This window comes from Prunus dulcis, chromosome 2, assembly GCF_902201215.1.
Source record: "Prunus dulcis chromosome 2, ALMONDv2, whole genome shotgun sequence".
Lineage (NCBI taxonomy): Eukaryota > Viridiplantae > Streptophyta > Magnoliopsida > Rosales > Rosaceae > Prunus > Prunus dulcis.
Genome location: NC_047651.1, coordinates 20,707,765 through 20,728,892, shown reverse-complemented (window position 1 = coordinate 20,728,892; position 21,128 = coordinate 20,707,765). Strand labels below are relative to the sequence as shown.

General features: G+C 35.2%; 2 protein-coding genes and 1 pseudogene across 3 annotated transcripts; all 3 read left to right on the top strand.

The window, feature by feature from the left end:
* Positions 1-7,801: 7,801 nt before the first annotated feature.
* Positions 7,802-10,881, top strand: LOC117619238 (ethylene-responsive transcription factor RAP2-7-like). 2 transcript variants are annotated; one of them, XM_034349149.1, is made up of 9 exons: positions 7,802-8,575; positions 8,666-8,691; positions 8,792-8,822; positions 8,918-9,005; positions 9,107-9,264; positions 9,371-9,486; positions 9,610-9,719; positions 9,893-10,009; positions 10,409-10,881. In XM_034349149.1, exons 1-9 carry the CDS (start codon positions 8,013-8,015, stop codon positions 10,664-10,666), a joined length of 1,467 nt encoding a protein of 488 aa, XP_034205040.1. In that variant the 5' UTR covers positions 7,802-8,012; the 3' UTR covers positions 10,667-10,881. The 2 variants fall into 2 exon arrangements, with proteins under 2 accessions (XP_034205040.1, XP_034205041.1); XM_034349150.1 differs by lacking the exons at positions 9,371-9,486; positions 9,610-9,719; positions 9,893-10,009; positions 10,409-10,881 and having other exon boundaries at positions 7,838-8,575; positions 9,107-9,268.
* A 2,350-nt stretch (positions 10,882-13,231) lies between these two features.
* LOC117617092 lies at positions 13,232-16,589 on the top strand. Its single transcript, XM_034346342.1, has 7 exons — positions 13,232-13,726; positions 13,918-14,029; positions 14,248-14,407; positions 14,918-15,066; positions 15,152-15,303; positions 16,003-16,117; positions 16,222-16,589. The coding sequence occupies exons 1-7, from the start codon at positions 13,329-13,331 to the stop codon at positions 16,360-16,362; spliced, it is 1,227 nt and encodes a 408-aa protein (XP_034202233.1). The 5' UTR covers positions 13,232-13,328; the 3' UTR covers positions 16,363-16,589.
* Positions 16,590-18,332: 1,743 nt separating this feature from the next.
* On the top strand, positions 18,333-20,900 carry LOC117618355 (annotated as a pseudogene).
* Positions 20,901-21,128: the final 228 nt, after the last annotated feature.

Below are 21,128 nucleotides of genomic sequence, written 5' to 3'. Positions count from 1 at the left end.
GGGCTCTAACTAACTCTTTCCTTTGCAATTTCCTTGACCTTCCTCTGTTTCAACTTTACTACAATTTCTATAAAATCAAAGATGGCTCATTTTCTTATCGAGATGCCTTGGGACAATCCTGACTTTGAATGAACAAAGGCCCTTGTAAAGAACCACGTCGTTAGAAACTAATGGAAGACTCCGCCAGCCAGGCAAAAAAGAAGAAGACATAAATAAAGATTTAAAGGAAACCAATTAATGAGTTCAAAAGGAAAGTTATTTTCCTTAACAAGTGGAATTTGATCCCTAAATTGTTGAACCTAATTTAAAATATATATATTTCTTATTTATCATCTATCAAAAGAAAAATAATGCTTAAATAGATCTAGCAGCATACATGGACTTAGTCAAGTTGGTTAGAGCATTATGCTTTCCACTTTGGACCCAAGTTCAAATCCCCCTCCCGATAGCAAATCAAACTCTTATCATTGATAAAAGCTACAAGTAGCCTTTTTAAAGGGTTTTTCAATGGGGTTGGTTTTACAACTCTACTACAATTAAGATCTTGGAGATAGGAGCAATGTGGCCTTGTTAGTTGGAGATCCAATCCCTCAAATGAAGGAAATCTTTCCTATCAAAGAAGAAAAGCCTAGAAGCAAATTTATTTTATTGTTCGGAATTTGGTTCTCCAAAGTCTTTATGCCTTATGGCCAAAACCAATAATCTAAGCAAAGCTATTCGAGCACATTATTATTATAATTTTACAGCTAAGTATTGCGTGCAACAAATGGAACATGTGGCTCCCCACATTCCTACTTTCACTTTGGTGCAAAATGTGACACATCAACTCTAAGAATCCACTTAACTAGGTACTAGAAGGATTATTCTTTTTTCTTTTTCTTTTTCTTTTTTATTTTCCTTCTTTCATGCGATCCACGATGATTGTTGTGATGTTTGCTTGTTCATGTTCAAAGAACAATTCGGACTTTACTGTCTTCTAAAAAGCTCAAATTGTTAAGAACCAAGTAAAAGGATCAAAGTCAAAGATTTGGTTTGACATGTAATTAAATTTATGATGCTATTTTATAATCAACATTATTCGGATAAGACATTAACGTACGCGAAGAATTCATTTTTGTGATTCTCCAAGAACCACGAAGAAAATTATGAGGTTAAAGAAAAAAAAAATATAGGTTTAGTCAAATCAGATATGCTCTCCATTCTGCACCTAAATTTAAATTTCCTTTTTTATAATTTAAATTAGCCAAAATAACTTGAACATGCATGTCAATGATCATGTACCAAACACATAATTACAACATAAGAACTTTTTTATATAAAATTTACATATATATGAAGACACATTATAACTTGTAATAATTTCCTTAAAAGAAGAACAAAAATATATATAAAACTTGTGTCACTTTCATAGATTTAAGTGAATCACAAAATCAATCATCTAAATAGTGAGGGTTGTTGGGAAAAATAAGTTCCCTACTTACAAAAGCAAGAGAGAAAAGATGCTGCCTTGATATTTATTCTCATATATTATTAAAATATTATGGAAAATGGCCGACCAAACACGTCAAAACAGTGCTTGCATTATTATTTCACGTTTGGATTATTGGACCTCCCAAAAAAAAAAAATTAAAAACATATGCAGAAGCTGCGTCCACGTTTAGTCACACGTGAGAAAAATAGAAGACACACTTGTAAATAGATGAAAAAGTATGAGTATTTTCATATTGGTACGAAAGGAGGGGAAGCAGCCACGTCAGTGAGAACCTTGAAACCTCGTAAACTTGCCGACAAATACACCAGAAGCAATTATTTCTTATCTACTTCTTCCCCCAATTGGGTACTCTATCAATTTCTTTAATCATCATCCCACTTGCACACTAATATTTTTTTATTTTATTTTTTAAATATATTATTATGCAATTATTTAAATTTTAATTGACCCTACACTTCAAAATAATTTATTTTTTATTTATAAAGGAAAAATGCCATCTATGTCTATCTATCTATGTTTACATTAATATTTGATTAGTGGGTTTGGTGTTTAAGGTTCTCCATAATTGGATACTTTGTTACATTGACATTGTACTTTCTGGTGATTAAAATATCATAGGAAGTTAACAATATCTAGCCTTTGTTGTTTAAAAAAAATTATAAATTGGTTTCCAGCTGTACTAATGCACAAGGATCAATGATTTTACTTATTAATTATGGGAGTTACTGTGTGCTTAGTATTTTAATAGAATTCCTATGATATCATGAGTGACGTATTTTCGCAATTGGTGAGATTCATGTGCCTCGTATTTGATCACACGAACATTTTTTGATTTAAAATTGACAATTTTAAACATGAGAAATGGAACGTTAATTGAAATCGAATCAAGTATAACATGCGGGAGGAATATGGTTGATTTGTACATGACTATTAACATGAATTAGGAGTTTATATCGGTTCGAAACTAATATAATTTTTATCAATTTGTATTTAATCCAGTATAGATTGGATTATAATTTTTTCAATTTAATTCAATCACATTAGATGTTTAAATCCAATCCGATTCGATCCAAGTGATATTGGATTGGATGATCAATTTTCATAATGAAATATGAAACATCTATCGTCAAGTTTAATATAATCAAATATTTTAATATACGTAAATGTAAAATATAAATGAAATACTATAGAAAATTATTTTTATTTGAAAATATATTAAACATAACTCCATCAAATTACTTAAAATGTTTATAACTTTCTTAATGAACATTACCTAATGAGCAAAATAAGCATGGAACTAACTAGATTATATTTGATTGGATCCTCACAAGCAAAGCAGTCATCCGATCCAATCATGTCAATTATAGAAATTAGAGATTCAATTCAATCCGCCTAATCATCGAAATCAATTAAAAATGAATTGAATTTAGACGGATTGGATTGGATCTTGCACACCTCTAACATGAATAGTAGACATATCATGTTAGTGTTAAATAAAAACAACTTAATTATGAGATGATGAAAATAAATTTATTTTTTTCCATATTAATAACGTATATAAGATGTAGTACCCTACACATTTGAATATGGGAGGTTCTAAAGGTCATTATGCAAGGTGCGGGCAAATATTACATCATTATTTTCTTCAATCATGTAACGAAAACAAAAACAAAAAACAAAAAAACAAGAAAACAAGAAAACAAGAAAACAAGAGGTATCATTATTCAATGGTTTGTTCTAGTATTTGATAGGTTGATTGGACGAAACGAAAAGAAAGGTATTGATAGATATGGATAGTTTAAGATATTTACTAGAAGAAAGTTACAAGGGACACCTATTATTATAAAGGTATTTTACAAGGGATTTTAAGGAGGGAAGAGGCTTACCAGAAGAGGAAAGGTTCGTGGGTATGAATCATTCTCCTGCTTCTGTCAAACATTTTGTTTCCTTTCTCAAGCAAAATGTACGGCTCAGATTTGGTCGTCTTCTTCTTCTACTCATATTATTATTTCTTGGGTTCATTGGTGGTTGGTTGGCTTGATTAATTTTAATTAATTTAATTAATAATATTATTAATAAAGGCCACTGCCATGACAACTGACAACTGACAAGTGATAAGAGCCCTTGTCTGTCTTCATTAAGGTTTCTCTCTCGATCACTATCGCCTTTCCTTTATCGACTTATCAGACTACATATGTGGTTGGCTATGGCTTGCCTACCAATAAATAAATAAATAAATAAACAAAGGGAGTAGTTGCCTCCTTTTATTATACTCATCTCTCTTTTTCTTTATATATATAGATTTATAATATTTTTTTAAAAGTCTTTTTTATATTACGAATGATAGATTATGTAATGTAAATCTAGGCTGATAGTTAAAGTTTAAGATATTAGGGGCTTGTTTGTTAGGCAGGATTAGGCTAGACTAGACTAGACTAGCAAATTGCTCGATTTAGTTGCATCTTTTGTATCTCGAGCAAGGGATGTTCATTAGTGGGACGAGGTGGGCACCGATTGGCTTTTTGCTACTCTAGCTAAAAAGTAAACCTTACAATTCATTATCAATAAAATCGCTCTTATCGTTTGACAATATATATATATATATATATATGAATATTGTTGTCTAACTTAGAGGATTATAGAGGACTATTCAAAAGAGGTTGTTCAAGTGCAGGGGGATTAATCAAATGCAAAGTCTTTTTATTAAATCTAATTATGAAGTTGTGAATATCTAAATCGAGTTTGTTTTAATGGCAATTGGAATACAAGTTTATTTTAATTATGTAATATGATCTCATTATGTAATTTGGGTCTGATTTTCTTTCTTCTTCTTTTAAAAACATATAAATAAAAGATGATGTTTATTGATGAAAAAAAAGTTCAAAGCTCAAGCAACTAAGGTGTCGAATATGGGTAAATTTTCTTTGGTGACTAAACACAACATTAAGTTAAATTGATTTAGAGAGAATCATGTGCGACCCACAAAAGGACTAAAATCCCAAATTTATCATCTAGAAGCACGCATACTCGAACATGTAATATAGATATGCCGTACATAAGGAAAAATGTCATATTTACACCGAAAACTAAAAAGAAATAAAATATCATAAAGAGGATACAAAACACATCAAACTCCTAAAGAGTTTCTGGAAATTATTAAACATAAATGAATTAAGATGCATGACCAACGCTCCCGAATAGAGCCATAATAACTGCTAAATTAAGAATTTTTGAACCCAAAAATCTTCTCTAACTATATGCTATTAAGTCCGAAATGAAATTAATGTTGTATGATATAAGATGTAATTAAAATTTTCAAGCCACAACACCAAAATTGTGGTCCGCGAAGACAGAGACATATACAACTTTATTTTTTCAATGCAACTTTAAAGCCGGACTCAACCATATCAAACATGTGATTCGCTTTCTCTCTAGTCCCTTCGTGTATAATAAAGATAAATTTTTTTTTAAATAAAAAATAAAAAAACTAAAAAAAATCAATCCCACCTCATCCCGATAGACCCAAAACCTCTGGTATGAGTACAGTACACAAGAGAATATTTGCTTTTGCTAAAAGAAAGAAAAAAAGATAAACCTTTGCTTTTGTAAACCGTCCGTCATGGTTTTAAGGAAAGGACAAATCCGTATAAATGACCGTTCATCGTCCGTTTCTTTGTCCTTTCCTCCTCCCAACAGGCAAAGACCACTTCAACAAGATAAAAAATGAGTAAAAAATTGAAAAAATATATAAAAATTTGTGGATTAATTTTTTATGCTTTAGTTTTTAAGAATATATTGCAATGTTCAATACGTACCTGAAATGTTTTAGTGAATTCAATTATTTCTAAATAATAATAAATAAGTTGACGAACAAAAAACAGCTAAGATCATCATATAAATATCAAATTTATAATTAAAATTTCAATTTGTTGGATAAAATAAGTGTTCTCTTTTTCTAATTTCATTATCATAATCAACTTATTTTCCGTCAAATCAGTTTGTACTATGAACCTCATTTGTTTACAATCAATAAACGACTATCATACCATACATCGCAGTAGTTGGTATTAAAAAATTGATACTGTGATGCCTATATTACTACTCATATTCTAACATGTATCACATGTGTGTCAACGTTCTTACCCGTACTTCATGAAACGAACAAAAATATATAAACAAATACGATATTTTATAAATCCAAATGACATCCTTCATGACATACTCCATTTGCCACGTCCACAAAGATCCACATTTGCACAAGCATTGTTCTTTTTTTTGTGTGGGCAAAATGCCAAGAACGTTGCTATGCTACAAATGATGTAGTTTTTGTCACATTTTTTCTTTGGTTTGTGAGGAGGAGGGAGGCCGGAGCTAGCTAGGGTAGCTATTTTAGGTGATTACCAAGCCCTACTTTTGGATTTAATGAACCCTTCTCTATATATGGGGACCATCATATAACCCAATTGAGAAATAAATCAAGACCCTTTTAAAAATAAATAAATAATTTAATTATGGCTATAAAAATAAATAAATATTAAAAAAGAGTGGTCCTCCAAACAAAGTGTACACCTATGGTTGGTTAATGATATATATTGTCAAGTCGCCTATTATTTTTGGCACCAATAGTCTGATACCTCCGTCCATCCTTTTGGAGAGGTTTTCAGCCAGTCACATGTAGCCGCGTAGCTCGTGGTCCCCACGGATATATGAATATTGCTGTAATTTGATCTTTGCGTGAAAATTCACATATGCCGACTTGTCTGTGTGTGTGACCGTCCAAAAACTGTTGAAAGTCAAACCTGCGACTTCTCCTGTTTTAGGAAAGGGGAAATTGCCTGCCCTTTTCTAACGTTGCAATCTAAAAAACAATCAAGTACAAAAATATTCATGCAAAGCTTTCTAATTTTGGATGGCTCTTTGTACAACACAGATCTATGTTTGTTTAATTACTTTGGTAACACAATATTTGTTTGTTCTAAGTTCAATCATTCTTTTCTTTTTCTTGGACAAGAAATTTGTCTGTGAATTGGGCGTAGTGCGCTATGTTGGATGCACACTATATATATATATAATTTTTTATGTGGATATTGGGACTTTATTATCGTGCAGATCTATGTATTTTTTACTATCCATCTCTATTTTTCTTTCTGTTTACAATGACATCTGCACGATAATAACATGCAGATATTTGAATGAGAGAATTGAAATTGTGAAAATGTTATTGTATCAATTGATTTATAAATTATAAGACACAAAAAATCCCAAAATTCCAACAAATATTTTGCTGTATTTGGATTGGACGATGGTGGTGAGTGAAAATGACATCACTTGACCATTTACAATGCCAAAAATTAATGTGATTCCAAATTTTGTACAAGGCACTAAAATGGATTGCTAAGATCCATTTTAATCATTCATAAATCAAATTCATTTTCTAGTGCATGTCCCTTTTTCGGAAAAGAAAGAAACATCAATCCTTTGATCTAATCCGTTATCTTAAGCATGAATCATGCCAACCTCCTTTTCTTTTTGTGAAAAATTATGAGATTGCGTTAATAATTCAGTCAAAAACGTCACTACAAAAAGAATTATTCATGCAAAAAAATCTCTCGTGTTCATATGTTTGAAGTGAAATTTATGGATATAGAGAGTAATTTTCTTTTATGAACTTGTATTGTTAGGTAGAATCATACTGTCAGAATGTGAATGTAAGTCATACATTAATGATAGAATCAACTCGAACAATGATTCGTCTTTATAGTATACGAATGTAAAGATTTTATCCGGTACATTTTTTCTATAAATATTATATGAAAATATATGTATGAATAATCCGGTACCTTTATGCTATTCCTCTTGTGGTGCTTTTTAGGTTAGGTCAAGTCACTTCACTGTTGAAGTAGTAATCAAACCTACCTGATTTGATCTGCCTTGATTCACATTAACATTCATAGCAATAAAATCGACTGGGGGAGGGGAGTTTACTTTTTAACTTCCTTAAATTTGCTTTGACTCCTTTCAATAATTATGGAGGTGGAAAATGATATAACAAGAGAGAAAAACCAAAATGGTATAAATAAATAAATAGACAAATAATAATATAATATGCAAAGTGCAACACCCATTCCAAGTGTGTAACTGTTCTCTTCCTTCACACAGCTAGCTAACACGTCCCCCATCTCTTTCTTTTTAGCCCCTTGAAAGAGTTTTTCCTCAACCAGTTTCTTATGCCCATATAGCTAGCTAGCTAGCTCTCCCAGCCTCTCATCAAACCACTAATTGCTTCTCTCTCTCTCTCTCTCTCTCTCTCTCTCTCTCTCTCTTTCTCATTCTCCGGAGCAAAATTTACTTCATTTTTCCATGTTGGTTTGATTTTCTTGAATCAAAATTGGGTTGTGCAACTAGGTTCTTGGCATCAAAGGTTCTAAGCTAGCTAATGCAAAAGCAACCCTGCTCCGAAAATCAATAGCTACATTTTTTTTTTCTTCTTCTGAAACAGAGCTAAAAGAACACAGAAATTATGTTGGATCTTAATGTTAACATCACCCTCACCACTGATGCCAGCTTTGATTATGAGAAGGCAAAAGATATGGAGATCGAGGAGCTTCCACAGGGCTCAAGGACCCAAATGGAAGACTCCGGGACCTCAAACTCCTCCGTTGTCAATGCCGAAGAAGCTCCGACTCCGAGCAATGCCGGCGAGGAAGATTCAACTAACAACACTACCTCATCTTTCGTCTTTGATATCTTGAAGAAAGACAAAGACGGTCTCTGCAACACTACCTATTACGGTGGGGCCAAAGACCAAAACCCATCTCTACAATTCGTGACAAGGTCGCTTTTTCCGGTGACCGGAGACGGCGGAGGAGGCAAGGAGGCAGAGTGTGGGTTGTCGACGACAACGCCTCAGTGGCTGAACTTGTCGTTTGCTGAGTCTGGTAGCCAAGCTCAGGCCGAGCTGAGAATTATGCAACAGAAAAAACCGCAGCCTCGGAAAAGCAGAAGGGGGCCGAGATCTCGGAGCTCTCAGTACCGCGGCGTCACGTTTTACCGGAGAACAGGGCGGTGGGAATCGCATATATGGTGTGTTCTTGTCAGCAATGACTAGATTGATCATCATTAGTTAAACGGTTAATCTTCTTTAATAAATTTCGTTTCTTTTCTGGTGTGTAGGGATTGTGGGAAGCAGGTATATTTAGGTGAGCAGATGATCATAACATGATTTTTTGAGCAAATTAAATTCATGGTTTTGTGGTCTTGGACCTAAATTGAATTGGGTTTTGCTTGGTTTTGTTGTAGGTGGATTTGATACTGCTCATTCTGCAGCTAGGTGAGTGCATATTTTCCTTTCTGTGAAGAACATATTTGGTTGGTTTATGGTTTGTTTAGTTTTTTGCTAAATTGGGTTTAATTTAATGATTTCAGAGCATACGATCGGGCTGCAATCAAGTTTAGGGGAGTTGATGCTGATATCAATTTTACTTTAGGCGATTATGAGGAAGATATGAAACAGGTACATAGAATGTGCCTATGTTTAATGACTGGTTAACTACATGATTTTTTTTTTTTTTGGTGGGGTTTGGATTAATTTTACATTGCTTACTAAATTTGCAGCTGGGGCATCTGAATAAAGAAGAATTTGTGCACGTGCTTCGTCGCCAAAGCACCGGAGCCTCACGTGGGAACTCAAAATATAGAGGTGTAGCTCTGCCCAAATGTGGTGGTGCTGGTGGTAGATGGGAAGCTAGGATGGCACAATTTCCTGAGAAAAAGTGAGAACCAAAGCCCCCTTTAACTGAAGCTATCTTTCAGCTGAATTTATGGCTTTAAAAAAAAAAAATCTGATATAAATGTGTATTTGATTTTGCTGAATTTCAGGGTCTTTGAGAAGGAGGGCATCAAATACAACACAGGAAGAGAAGCAGCAGCAGTTACCAACTTTGTTGACCCTAGCATCTATGAAGGGGAGGTGGTTTTAGATGCAAGCATTGAAGGTACTAAATGAAACCCATGTCTGTTTTCTCATATTGGTTTTGTGTCTTACGTACAAGATGACAAAACAAGCCCCCACCAGCCACTCATGGAATGCAATGAATTTGGTTTTGCTGTGAATGCAGGCAGTGGCCATAACCTTGATCTCAGCCTTGGGATTTCTCAGCCTTCTTCTGGTCAAAAGGGCAATGGCAATCTGGGGGATTTTCAATTTCGTTACAAAGAGAGGCCAATGGTGTGTTTTTGTTTCCTAATTTTAGTAATTTTTGTATGTGTTTTTTGTAGGTTTATATGCATGTCATTTTCATTTTGTTTAGATATTTTTGAATACATGTGGCTATTGTCAGCAGCCCTTTTGTAACTTTAGCCTCCTAGCTGTTGATAATTAATAGGTTTCCTCTTCTGCAGGTTAATGGCTCTGCTGCTTCTGCAGCTGTGGGGCAAACCCCTCATGTTCTAACAATGGTAGCCAAGCATCCTGCCTTATATTCTGGGATGTATCCAGGTTTCTTACAAAAACATGAGGTACTTTTACTTCTCATCTTTTTCAGCACCAAATTGCTTGTTTTGTTTTGGAGATAGATGAATGGTAATTAATTCTAGCTTCTAGAAGTTTAGAAACTGTAATTTATATATGCATGCCAATTACTGCTATTGCTTCTGCAATGAAACACAGTAATTTCCATTGTCCTCTGGTTGAAAAGTACAGAGTAGTAGTAATTTTTCAATTTTAACAGATTTGGTCAGATAATTTTGAACCCCCTCCTTGTGATCACTAGATTGAATTTCCTTTGCATTGCATTCTTGCAGAACCATGAAACTATAGGAAGCACCTCACTTGATGGATATTGATCCAAAGTTTCAATCTATTCATTTCAAATCTGTACAGAAAATTAATGATGTTGAATTAACTTTTGCTTGCAGGAAATGGAGTCAGATCACAACGGAGCCCAAGCTGTTTCTTCACCGAGATATACAAACTGGGCATGGCAAGTTCATGGAAACAGCCACAGTGTTAGCCCAGTGCAATTGTTTTCTATTGCAGCATCATCAGGATTCCCATCTTCTATGGCTTCTACAGCTCCTCCAGCAGCTAATTATTTTCCACCAAACCTCCAAGGCAGTGCTTCTGCCTCCTACAACGTCGGCCGCCTTCCTTTTCCTACCCCATCCACCATGTAATTGTGCTTTTGAAAGGCTAGGTGTGCAGAACTTGACTAAGACACAATAGTCTGTAATGTGCAGAGATGTTTTCGTTTTGTACGTTGTCTCATATTATCAAACATAGATTGCTATATATTAGCTCTGTAACATTTCCCTTGTAACTGTTGTATATGAGCTTCAGTATCCAAATGAGGCTTTGTCAATCAAGTAAAAGGGTTCTTATATTTGCAATTGCACAGTGGAAAGACATTAATGTATGCAAAGCACATTGTTTCGCGTAAATTATCATGTGGATTCGATACACTACGTGACATGCCACAAGTCATACACAATAATTTTTTCTCCTGTGCCCGTGTCAGAAATACTCAGTTGTGACGAAAAGCTTGAATTATTCATTTTGTTAATATGTGGCGTTGGTTCAACTTCAAGCCATCTAAGTTGCATGATAGAGAGAAGAAAGATGGTAGTAGATGCTGATGCTCACTTAACCTTCAATCCATACCCGAATCAACCTAACTTTATTTGACTTGTAGTAACCTAACGGATGAAGGAAAAACAAGAAGTCTCTAGGTATGTTGTGTGCCTTCTTTTGATACAAACGATATTGGGGAAGGTAGTTTTCTCATACACCCACTGTCAAGGTGGGATTTGATTCGAACTTGAGATCATTGGTCTGCAAAACAAGACTTTTTTTTTTTTTTTTTTTTTTTTTTTTTGGGGTTACGTTGGGAGGAAAGAAACCCCTTGGGGTTTCGAACCTGGATGTCAAGTAGAGGGAAAGGGGGAGACCACCACTGTGGTACCTGCTCTCGACTAAGCTGGACCCCTTAGTTTTTATAACAACGCTACCTATATTTTTTTTCCAAGGACGGGACCATTTTTCTTGTTGGGGCAATGAATTGCAAAACACCACAATAACACTAGGGGCATAGAGCATAGGTTGGCTCCTGGCTAAGGCCGGCTAATAAGCCCACCAAAAGAAAGTTAGTCCTAGCCCGTCAACCTACCTCCAAGACCCCCAACTTGTAATCTGACTATGGTTAACCTATTCGGAATCTCCGGATCTATGTTTATTTTCAACTCCCCGAAGTATTTCATCGCTTACTACACTCTTCCTCATCTCTAATTGAAGCAATTGGATGTCTGATTTGGGCCTATATGACATGACTGATCAATAGAAATACTCTAATACTTCATCTTTGTCAAATCATCATTTGTCATGACTATTCGGACTGAGTTCCTTAGCTTGGACATGACATTAGTTCATGTCGCTATTCCCGGATCTCTCCCCCGGATGAACCATATAGTCAAGAGAAACCGTGAACCAGAATAGAAGAGCTTGCCCCACCCATGAGTAAATACTTCGTAGTAGCCTCAATATTGCATAACATTTGGGGTGTACATCGATTCGAAACCAATATAATTTCACCAATTTGCATCTGATTCAATATAGATTGTATTATAATTTTTCCAATCTAATTTGATCCGATCCAATTGATATTGAATTGGATTGGATTGGATTGGATAATCAGTTTTCATAATGAAAAACAATAATAATGAAATTTGAAACATTTATCATTAAGTTTAATATCATCAAAGAATAATGCTACTTTTACCACATTCCTATACAACCTTATATGGCAAATGAGGTGGACAACCACATTAATTAAATGAATTTAACATTTTCTTTTCTTTTATGATTGATTGACACTTTTTAATTGACGTGGTTGTTCAATTCATCTGCTACATAAGGTGGTATGAGAATGTGGTATACAAATGGGGTAAGAGTAGCATTACTCTATAATCAAACATTTTAATTGACGTAAATGTAAAATATAAAAGAAACGTTAGAGAAAATTATTTTGATTTTATAATATATTAAACATAATTCCAACAAATAAGCATGAAATTAACTACATTGGATTGGATTGTATGCTCACAAGTAAATCCGCCATCCGATCCAATCATGTCGGTTTTGGAAATTAGGAATCCAATCCAATCCGCCAAATTATCGAAACCAATTAAAATTGGATTGTATTGAATTGAATTAGTCGATTTAGGCGGATTGGATTGGATCTTGCACACCCCTACATAATATGACTTAAATTTAATACGAAATTAACGCCTTAAGATGCAATTTTTATTTTACATGAACAATAAACCTACATGGAGTTTTACATTCTTAGCACATCAAATTTGATACGAAACCAACAAGTTAACATGAATAATAAACGTACCAAGGGTTTTACGTTCTCAATTTGTTAATTTTTTTGGTTAGTAATGAACACGTGGAGTCAAATTTAGGACATCTTTCAATATTGAATAAAGAAAATACGATTAGAACAAAAATTAGTTGAGTCATAAAAGCCAATATTATTATGATTGACAATTGAATTATTCTTCCTATCATATTTCGAATATAAAAGCCAATATTATGGTTAACAATTTGAACCCAAAAAAAAAAAAAATTCAATTGTCAATCATAATATTGGCTTACAAAACTCTTCAATTTATATTTCATTTAAACTAATTTGTAATTCTTGAAATAGGGAAATAAATAAGGTCAGAATATTTTCCTATGTAGAAAATTTGTAGTTAAAATTGCCACTCGATAATCCCCGAGTAGCTATCAGTGACTCAGTGAGAACTCAGTCGTCTTCTCCCAAAGCCCAAACCAAAAATGCGGCGTGCCATAGACGCCCACCTCAAGGCCACCCGTCTCTTTCCCTCTCTCTCTTCTCTTTCTTCGTCTTCATCTTCTTCGCCTACACCTCTCCTCTCCGTCCGTACAATCCTAACCTTACCCCATCCTCAAAATCCTTCCATTTCCAAAACCCTAAACCTCCACTCAATCACCACGTCTTGGTGTTCCTCGATTCCAGGTCTCAGAAGCGAACCCCAAATCGGCTCCAATTTCAACGTCCTTGTCGTACGCTGCGTTTCATCTGCCCCGCATGCAGACACATTGGAGTGGAACGAGCCGGTCTCGTGCTCGGAGGTCGGCGATGGCCACAAAGCGACGGTGGACGAAAATGCTAAGCCCTCTATCCCTGTTAGAGCCTACTTCTTCTCTACCAGGTTTGTTTTTAGCTTTTATTTTTTAAATTTAGTAAATTTGTTTTGAAAATGTCCCCGAAAATGTTTGGGGAAATGTAAAGACAAATAATTGCACTGATTAGGTGTTCATATTGTTTATGATGAGTGGATGATTTTAATTTCTTTTGGTTTATTAATGGTTTCTATTTTTATTTTTATTTTACACGTAATAGTGTGGATTTGAGAAGCTTAGTGGAACAGAACAGGCTGAATTTTATCCCACCAACATCGCGTATGACTAATTACGTTGTGTTTAGGTTCGGCGAGCCGTCCGATTCTAACAATGTAAGTTTACCATGTTTTCTTGGTTTGCAGTGATTTTAGTTTTGCAAAGAAAAGGATCATGATACCTTTACCACAGAGTGGATAATAATATAATATGGTAACTTTTTAAGCTGATTTCTTCCATAGTGGCCTGCTTCTATTGCTTTCCTGCAATTTACACAAATGTTCGGTATCTGCCTGCAAATGATACAATAAGTTGAATGCTTTCTTTGTTTCAGGGTTTGGGTCTTAGTTTAAGTGGGAGTGACTGTTGCTACATGGTAGTTTTTCAGTATGGCTCCATTGTCTTGTTTAATGTTCGTGAACACGAGATCGATGGGTATTTGAAAATCGTGGAAAAACATGCATCAGGATTGCTACCTGAAATGAGAAAGGATGGTGAGACCCTATATATCAAATATATCTGTTTAACGATGCAGTTCATCAATTCTCCATTACTTAAATTATTTGGATTCATAATATTTCTGTTCTGAAAACATTTCACACGAGTTATTCTTTATTCATATAATATGAAAGAGCATAACTGTTCATAGATAAATTGATTTTATTGATATTAGAATAACTTGAAGTTTGTAATGGTACCTACTATTAGACAAATTTTTGGGATGGTAGAAGATATGTTCATATCTGTCTTGATGATTATTTACCGTACCCCACCTATATGTATGTCCGGCATGAGTAGCTTGCTGCAGATCAAAGCATCTACCCTTTTCAATTGTTGATGTTTTCAAGTGAAATCAATACTGCTAGACCATTACCTTCATTATTTTTTAATGTTGCAGTGGCATATCTTTTGTTTTCTGCTTCATGGTTGTTGCTCCAATGGGCGAGGGTTACATTTTTGGGAAAGTTTTCAAATCTGAACTTTATTGTGTTATGAAATCATAGAGTATGAGGTGAGGGAGAAGCCAGCTTTGCACACTTGGATGGAAGGTGGATTGGATTACATAATGTTGCAGTACTTGAATGTTGATGGAATCCGTACTATTGGTAGTGTTCTTGGTCAAAGTATTGCTCTTGATTACTATGTGCGCCAGGTACGCTTCGCATAAGCTTTGGAGGTTCAACTTTGTGAAAATATAACTTGATTTTTGATCCTCAGAACTTTGTTTCTTTGTATAGGTTGATGGAATGGTTGCAGAATTTACTGACATTAATCGTGAAATGGAAACTACGGGAAAGTTTAAAATGAAGAGGAAAAAACTATTTCAGTTAGTGGGAAAGGCAAATTCTAATCTTGCTGATGTGATTCTTAAGCTCGGACTTTTTGAGAGGTAATGATTTTAAATTCAATATTATAGTTATTAATCTGAAACTTGTTTTTGGATTACATTGATCCTCCATAGCATGGAAGTAGTTATCTGTATGTATGATTGCGATTGGCTGGAAAAGTGAGTGAGAAAAGACAAAAAAACATCTTTCCCCTGTTCTTTTGTGAGTCGATATAGGAAGAAAGTGTTGATCTTAGAAGTGTTCATTTATCCGGAAATTTTATTTCTCGATACTGTGCTATGGCCATATTTTGTAATGGGGCTTGTGTAGAAAGCTTTGTCGGAGATAAATTTTTTTCTTAAACAATTGTGTCCAAGATTATTGTTATTTGAAATTCAGATGCTACCATATTCCAGCTGTTAGTTGTCTTTTGAGGCATTGGGAGTTGCAATATCAAATATTGTTATGATCTGTTATTTTATGTTTTTTCTGACTATATAATAGAAAATTCTATTAATATATGATTTAAACTTGCGGTGTGCAATTCCATAAATACTCTATGGCTTATATTTGTCAAGTTGTGGTTCAGACTGTCCATCCGGGAACCAACTGTTTTCTCTGTGTGATGTTTCTTTGAGGTTCTTATTACCACTCAGCTCTATCAAATAGCATTGAGCAACAGTGATTTCAAGATTCAGTGTTTCACTCTTTTAAGATATTTCCGTGCATGTTTAGTCTAACTCATGAAATTGATTTTACAGATCTGACATTGCCTGGAAGGATGCCAAATATGCCCAGATATGGGAGTATCTCAGAGATGAATTTGAGTTAACTCAGAGATTTGCAAGTCTTGATTTTAAGTTGAAGTTTGTGGAGGTACAAGAAACATTTTATTGCTCAATACTGGTTACTAAATCTGGAGAACTGCTTTTCAGCTAATGTTTGATGTGGTGGCGGCATTGTTTTTTTCTTCTTTGCAGCACAACATTCGCTTTCTTCAGGAAATTCTTCAAAATAGGAAGTCCGATTTTTTGGAATGGCTCATCATTGCGCTGATAGGTGCCGAAATTCTTCTCTCTCTGTATGACATTGTCCACCGATCGGCACTTGCTACGCTTTAGCACTAATGATCAGTGACCCGTGAGGTCAAACATGCCCTTATTGAATGTCCTGGTCTTTGTATATTTTACTGTCCCCTTCAATTTTGCTGCTGCAGCTTACACTTATAATACATACCAGTTCAATTTATGTAATTAAGTTGATCTTATAATTTGATGATCATTGAATGTTATCTTCGTTGTGTCAAGTTTGTAAATATTCTCATCGAGCTTGGAAAAGCTTCCACTCAGCAAATAGTTTCCTTGTGCAGCTGTTTCATGTGAAACACATGTGAAACATGTAAAACATTCAATTGAATCTGCTTTAAGCACTCTAAAACTCAGTAAGTTCTTTTATCTACTTCAACTAAATGCAACACACATTGTTTGAAGCATGTGAAAAACGTGTTTGGCCCATCGAAAACACTTTCTAAACATCCTTTGAATTAGGTTGAGAGAGTGGCAACTGGCTAGAGATTTTTATTCTATTTTCTTGACAGGGTAATGTTCTGAAGGTTGTCAACCAAAAAGTAGAAGTTCCCGTGATTCAAGGTACTCTAATTTAGAGCACTTCCATCCCATTGTGCCATGGCAAAGGGTAATTGTAAGTAAGGACAAATACTATTCATGTGAATAGTGATTGCCCCATAAATTTTTTGATGCATTCCTACTCATTACCATGGCAATCCAAAGGCAACCACTATTTACATGAGATATGAGGAGAGAATTTTGTATGGATTTTGGTGTGAGAAATGAGGAACATGACTAGGTATTTATATATATAAAAATCTAAATTTTTTGGTATTTAAATTGGCCGTTGACATCATATTGACGTCAGCTCGTCCAGACAGTAGCCCATATAAGTCTTGTCTTCTGGCTTGCTCAGTTTCGTGTGCCCACTTCTTACTATGGTAATTTTTCCTCTGTGGGGGTTGTTTTTGTAGCCTAAGCCCCCTTTGGCAAAAATGGAGGAGTGGAAGTACTCTTCATGTTATGAAATAATGAATTTAAACTTCGAGTGCAAGAAACCGGACTTACCCCCCTAACCAATTGACCTAGTCCCCTTATGCTACTTCAGTATATGTGCTCCTTACCTGTAATCAAATTGACAGATCAATCTGAAGACATTGTCGGCGACAGATTAAAGTGCTCCCAACTATTGCAGTACAGAATTGGACGCTGTGTGTGCGCACTTTGAATAGTCTAGTCCACCACAGTCGAGCTCCTTCTAGATTCCTCGTCTCTTTTTTCTTTTGGTGCCATGCGTCAGTCAAAACATACTAAATATAATTAATTATTGTTATAATAATAAAATAAATAAGGCCGAAAGGCGAATTTCACTACTGATTCTCTGGCTTCCTTGGGTCATCGGTTTTCCCCATCTCAGTTGTGGAAGCATAGCCTGCCGTTAAGCTGTTCTATTCCTTTTTTTCTTCGACCTTGCAGGGCCTGCGCTGCATGTCCTAGAGGCTTTTGTTTGCTATAATTATGTTTTCCTCACTAAAAAAAATGTGTGTAGCAGTGTTCGGCTATAGACCCCACATAGCGTAGCTTGTGCACAAATGATGTCAGACTGATGGATGATACATATACATATACATTTTCTTAAAAAATATACCAGTACGAATATGCGACTTTACCTTTTTGCATAAATAAACAGAGTGAGAGAAACGTGATGAATTATATAACATTATCCTGCTAACCATGGAGGTTTTATATAGTTAGTTTTATTTAGTGGCTAAATTTGTAGGTGCTATGTCTACATTTGATGAAGTAGGTATATATGTCTCTCTGTACGGTTCCACAATTTTTGTACCTAAGTCAGTTTTATACTAAGAGGGCAAGCAAACCTAGACAATAAGGACAAGAATATTCATGGGAGTTAAGAGTGGGTGGACTAATTAATCAAAATTATACACATTAATCCACATGGACCCTTCTATATATGTATTATGTAACTTTTGAAGAGAGAGAGAGAGAGAGAGAGAGAGAGAATGGAGGCCAAACGCAAAGAAGTAGAAGAAGTTGAAACATGCAGTGAAGATGCAGAGGATCATGCTCAACGAGGAGGCTGGAAAACCTTCCCTTCGTTTCGGGTCTCTCCCTTCATCTCTCGCTCGATTAGTAATTTTTTACGTTGGAGAGTCTGACAAAAGAATATTTTCATTTTATTATAATTATTTATATATATATATATATATATGTGTGTGTGTGTGTTTTGAATAATTTAATGAATTTGATGATGAAATGATGAACACTCAGGAAGTGTGCTGGGTCTGTCCGTAGCAGCTGGCGGGTGGGCATCGAACTTGATAGTATTTCTGATAACAAAATTCAACGTGAAGAGCATAAGCGCAACGCAGATCAATAACATCATCCTTGGTACAAACAATCTCTTCCCCATTGCCGGAGCCTTCGTTGCCGATTCCTTCTTGGGGTCTTTCTCTGTCGTCTCCATTTTTTCCTTCATTTCTCTGCTGGTAATTAATATTTTCTCTACTGGCAATACTCAATACTAGCTCTTTTGAGATATTGGTATGTGTGTGAATATGCAGTATTCATTAATGAAAATAGCATGACCACATCAGCTGCCATATAAAGTAGTCAGCTAATGTGGTCTATCTTGTATGTCTAAAGAGCATTACTCTTTTTTTTAGGGGTGGGAATATATATTTCCCTTGTTACTATCTTGATGTCCACTATCTAAAATAATAGGGAATGGGTGACCAAAAAGTGTGAAATAAAAAAATTGACATATAAAGTGCATCAATAATAACATGATATATTGATCATCCCATTAACCTTGATCAGGGCATGATCATGTTAACCCTCATAGCTACAATACATTCCTTGAGGCCTTCATCATGTCCACCTGGCTCACTTACATGTGAAGGTCCATCGAAGTTTCAATACTCAGTCCTCTCCGCAGCATTAACCCTAAGCTTCCCTAGGGCTTGGAGGAACTCGCTTTACAATTGCAACCATGGGAGCTGACCAGTTTAGAAAGCCCCACGACCAAGGGGTTTTCTTCAATTGGTATTTCATGGCCCTGTATGTTGCCAACGTCATCAGCTTCACCGCCATCATCTATGTGCAGGACAACGTGGGATGGGGATTAGGGTTTGGGATTTGCTTCATTGCAAATGTTATTGGGTTATTGGTGTTTTTGTTGGGGAAACGATTTTACAGGCAGGTTAAACCAAAGGGTAGCCCCTTCATGAGCATAGCACGAGTTTTGGTTGCATCAGTTTGGAAAATGAAGATATCATTGGCTGCTTCAAGAGACTCGGACTACTTTTATGGAGATGGGGCTTTGGCTGACAATACAGTTCCAACTAAAGCTTTCAGGTCTGCGATATATGGGTCGATTGATTCAGTCACATCCAAAAATTTTCTCATTTAAATGGAATACGTAACTGGGAGATATAGGTTATCAAATCCATGTCAATCTAATTTTTGATTTATTTGAGGTACGTCAGTTTATTTTTTACTCTTCTATGTTGACTGAATTTAAAGGTTCAGTCAAAGTTAATAACAAATAATTGTACTTACCTTCAAAAGAAAAAAGCATTCAGTACAAAAATTAATTTCAGATATTTGTACGTACTTTGTGTAAATGGAAAATGATATCGTAAATTGTTGATAAATGTATAGTTTAATTACCATTCATTTAAAATTGTGTAGTTCATAAATTAAGCAAAAGTATTGACAGCCTTATTAAAGTCAGTCGTCCAAGTACACGTAAGAATATTGTTTGGATGATTACGTACATTATAATAATATGCATTTGTACTCTTTCTCTCTCCCCATGCAATACCAGAAGTTGCATTTCACTCATATTTTGTGTATATATAAAATAACACACTATATTCATGCAGATTCTTGAATCGTGCAGCTCTAAAAACCGAAGAAGACAAGCAATTTGATGGCTCATATGAAAAAACATGGAAGTTGTGCAATGTCAAAGAAGTGAAAGACATTAAAACCCTAATCAAAATCATGCCACTATGGTCTACTGGCATCTTTCTAAGCACTCCAATAGGTATTTCTAGTAGCCTCACTATACTCCAAGCCCTAACTATGGACAGGCACCTTGGCCCACATTTCACAATCCCTGCTGGTTCACGTGATCAATATTGTTGCACTGGTTGGATCAGCCCTAATTGAAAGGAGACGATTAGAAGTGGTAAGAGCACATAACCTCACAAATCAGCCCGGGACGGTGGTGCCATGTCAGCCCTATGGCTCGTGGCACCGCTGTCGGTTGTGGGAATTGGTGAGGATTCCATTTCCCTGGACAAGTTGCACTTTACTATGAAGAATTTCCAAAACCTCTGAAAAGTACTTCCACGGCTATGAGCTCATTGTTGATTGGAATTGGGTATTATCTCAGCACTGCAATCACGGATTTGGTAGACCGGACAACAGGGTGGTTACCAAATGATATAAATCAAGGGCGGCTGGATAATGTGTTTTGGATGCTGGCTGTGATTGGAGTGGTGAATTTTGTGTACTATTTAATTTGTGCCAAGTTTTTCAAGTATCAAAACCAAAATGTATAACTTCATGCTTCAAAATTACAATATATTTGCTTGAGAGGTGCAAAATTTATTAATCATCTAGGAACTTATAACACTGTAGGTACAAACTCTCTCAGATTAATTCACTTCATTATTAGAAAACAAAGAATAATACTCTTAAAAGCCAAAATAAATTACTTAAACTGGAGTTGCTCCAGTCCTTGGTGAACTTGGTTCTCATGGTGATTTTGATTTACGCACGTATTGCGT

Coding starts and splice junctions, on each gene's coding strand:
- LOC117619238 (XM_034349149.1), top strand. CDS start 8,013: ATGTTGGATCTTAATGTTAACATCACCCTCACCACTGATGCCAGCTTT. Junction 8,823..8,917: donor ACTGCTCATTCTGCAGCTAG/GTGAGTGCATAT, acceptor TAATGATTTCAG/AGCATACGATCGGGCTGCAA. Junction 9,006..9,106: donor ATGAGGAAGATATGAAACAG/GTACATAGAATG, acceptor CTAAATTTGCAG/CTGGGGCATCTGAATAAAGA.
- LOC117617092 (XM_034346342.1), top strand. CDS start 13,329: ATGCGGCGTGCCATAGACGCCCACCTCAAGGCCACCCGTCTCTTTCCC. Junction 14,408..14,917: donor ACCTGAAATGAGAAAGGATG/GTGAGACCCTAT, acceptor ATGAAATCATAG/AGTATGAGGTGAGGGAGAAG. Junction 16,118..16,221: donor TTAAGTTGAAGTTTGTGGAG/GTACAAGAAACA, acceptor TCTTCTTTGCAG/CACAACATTCGCTTTCTTCA.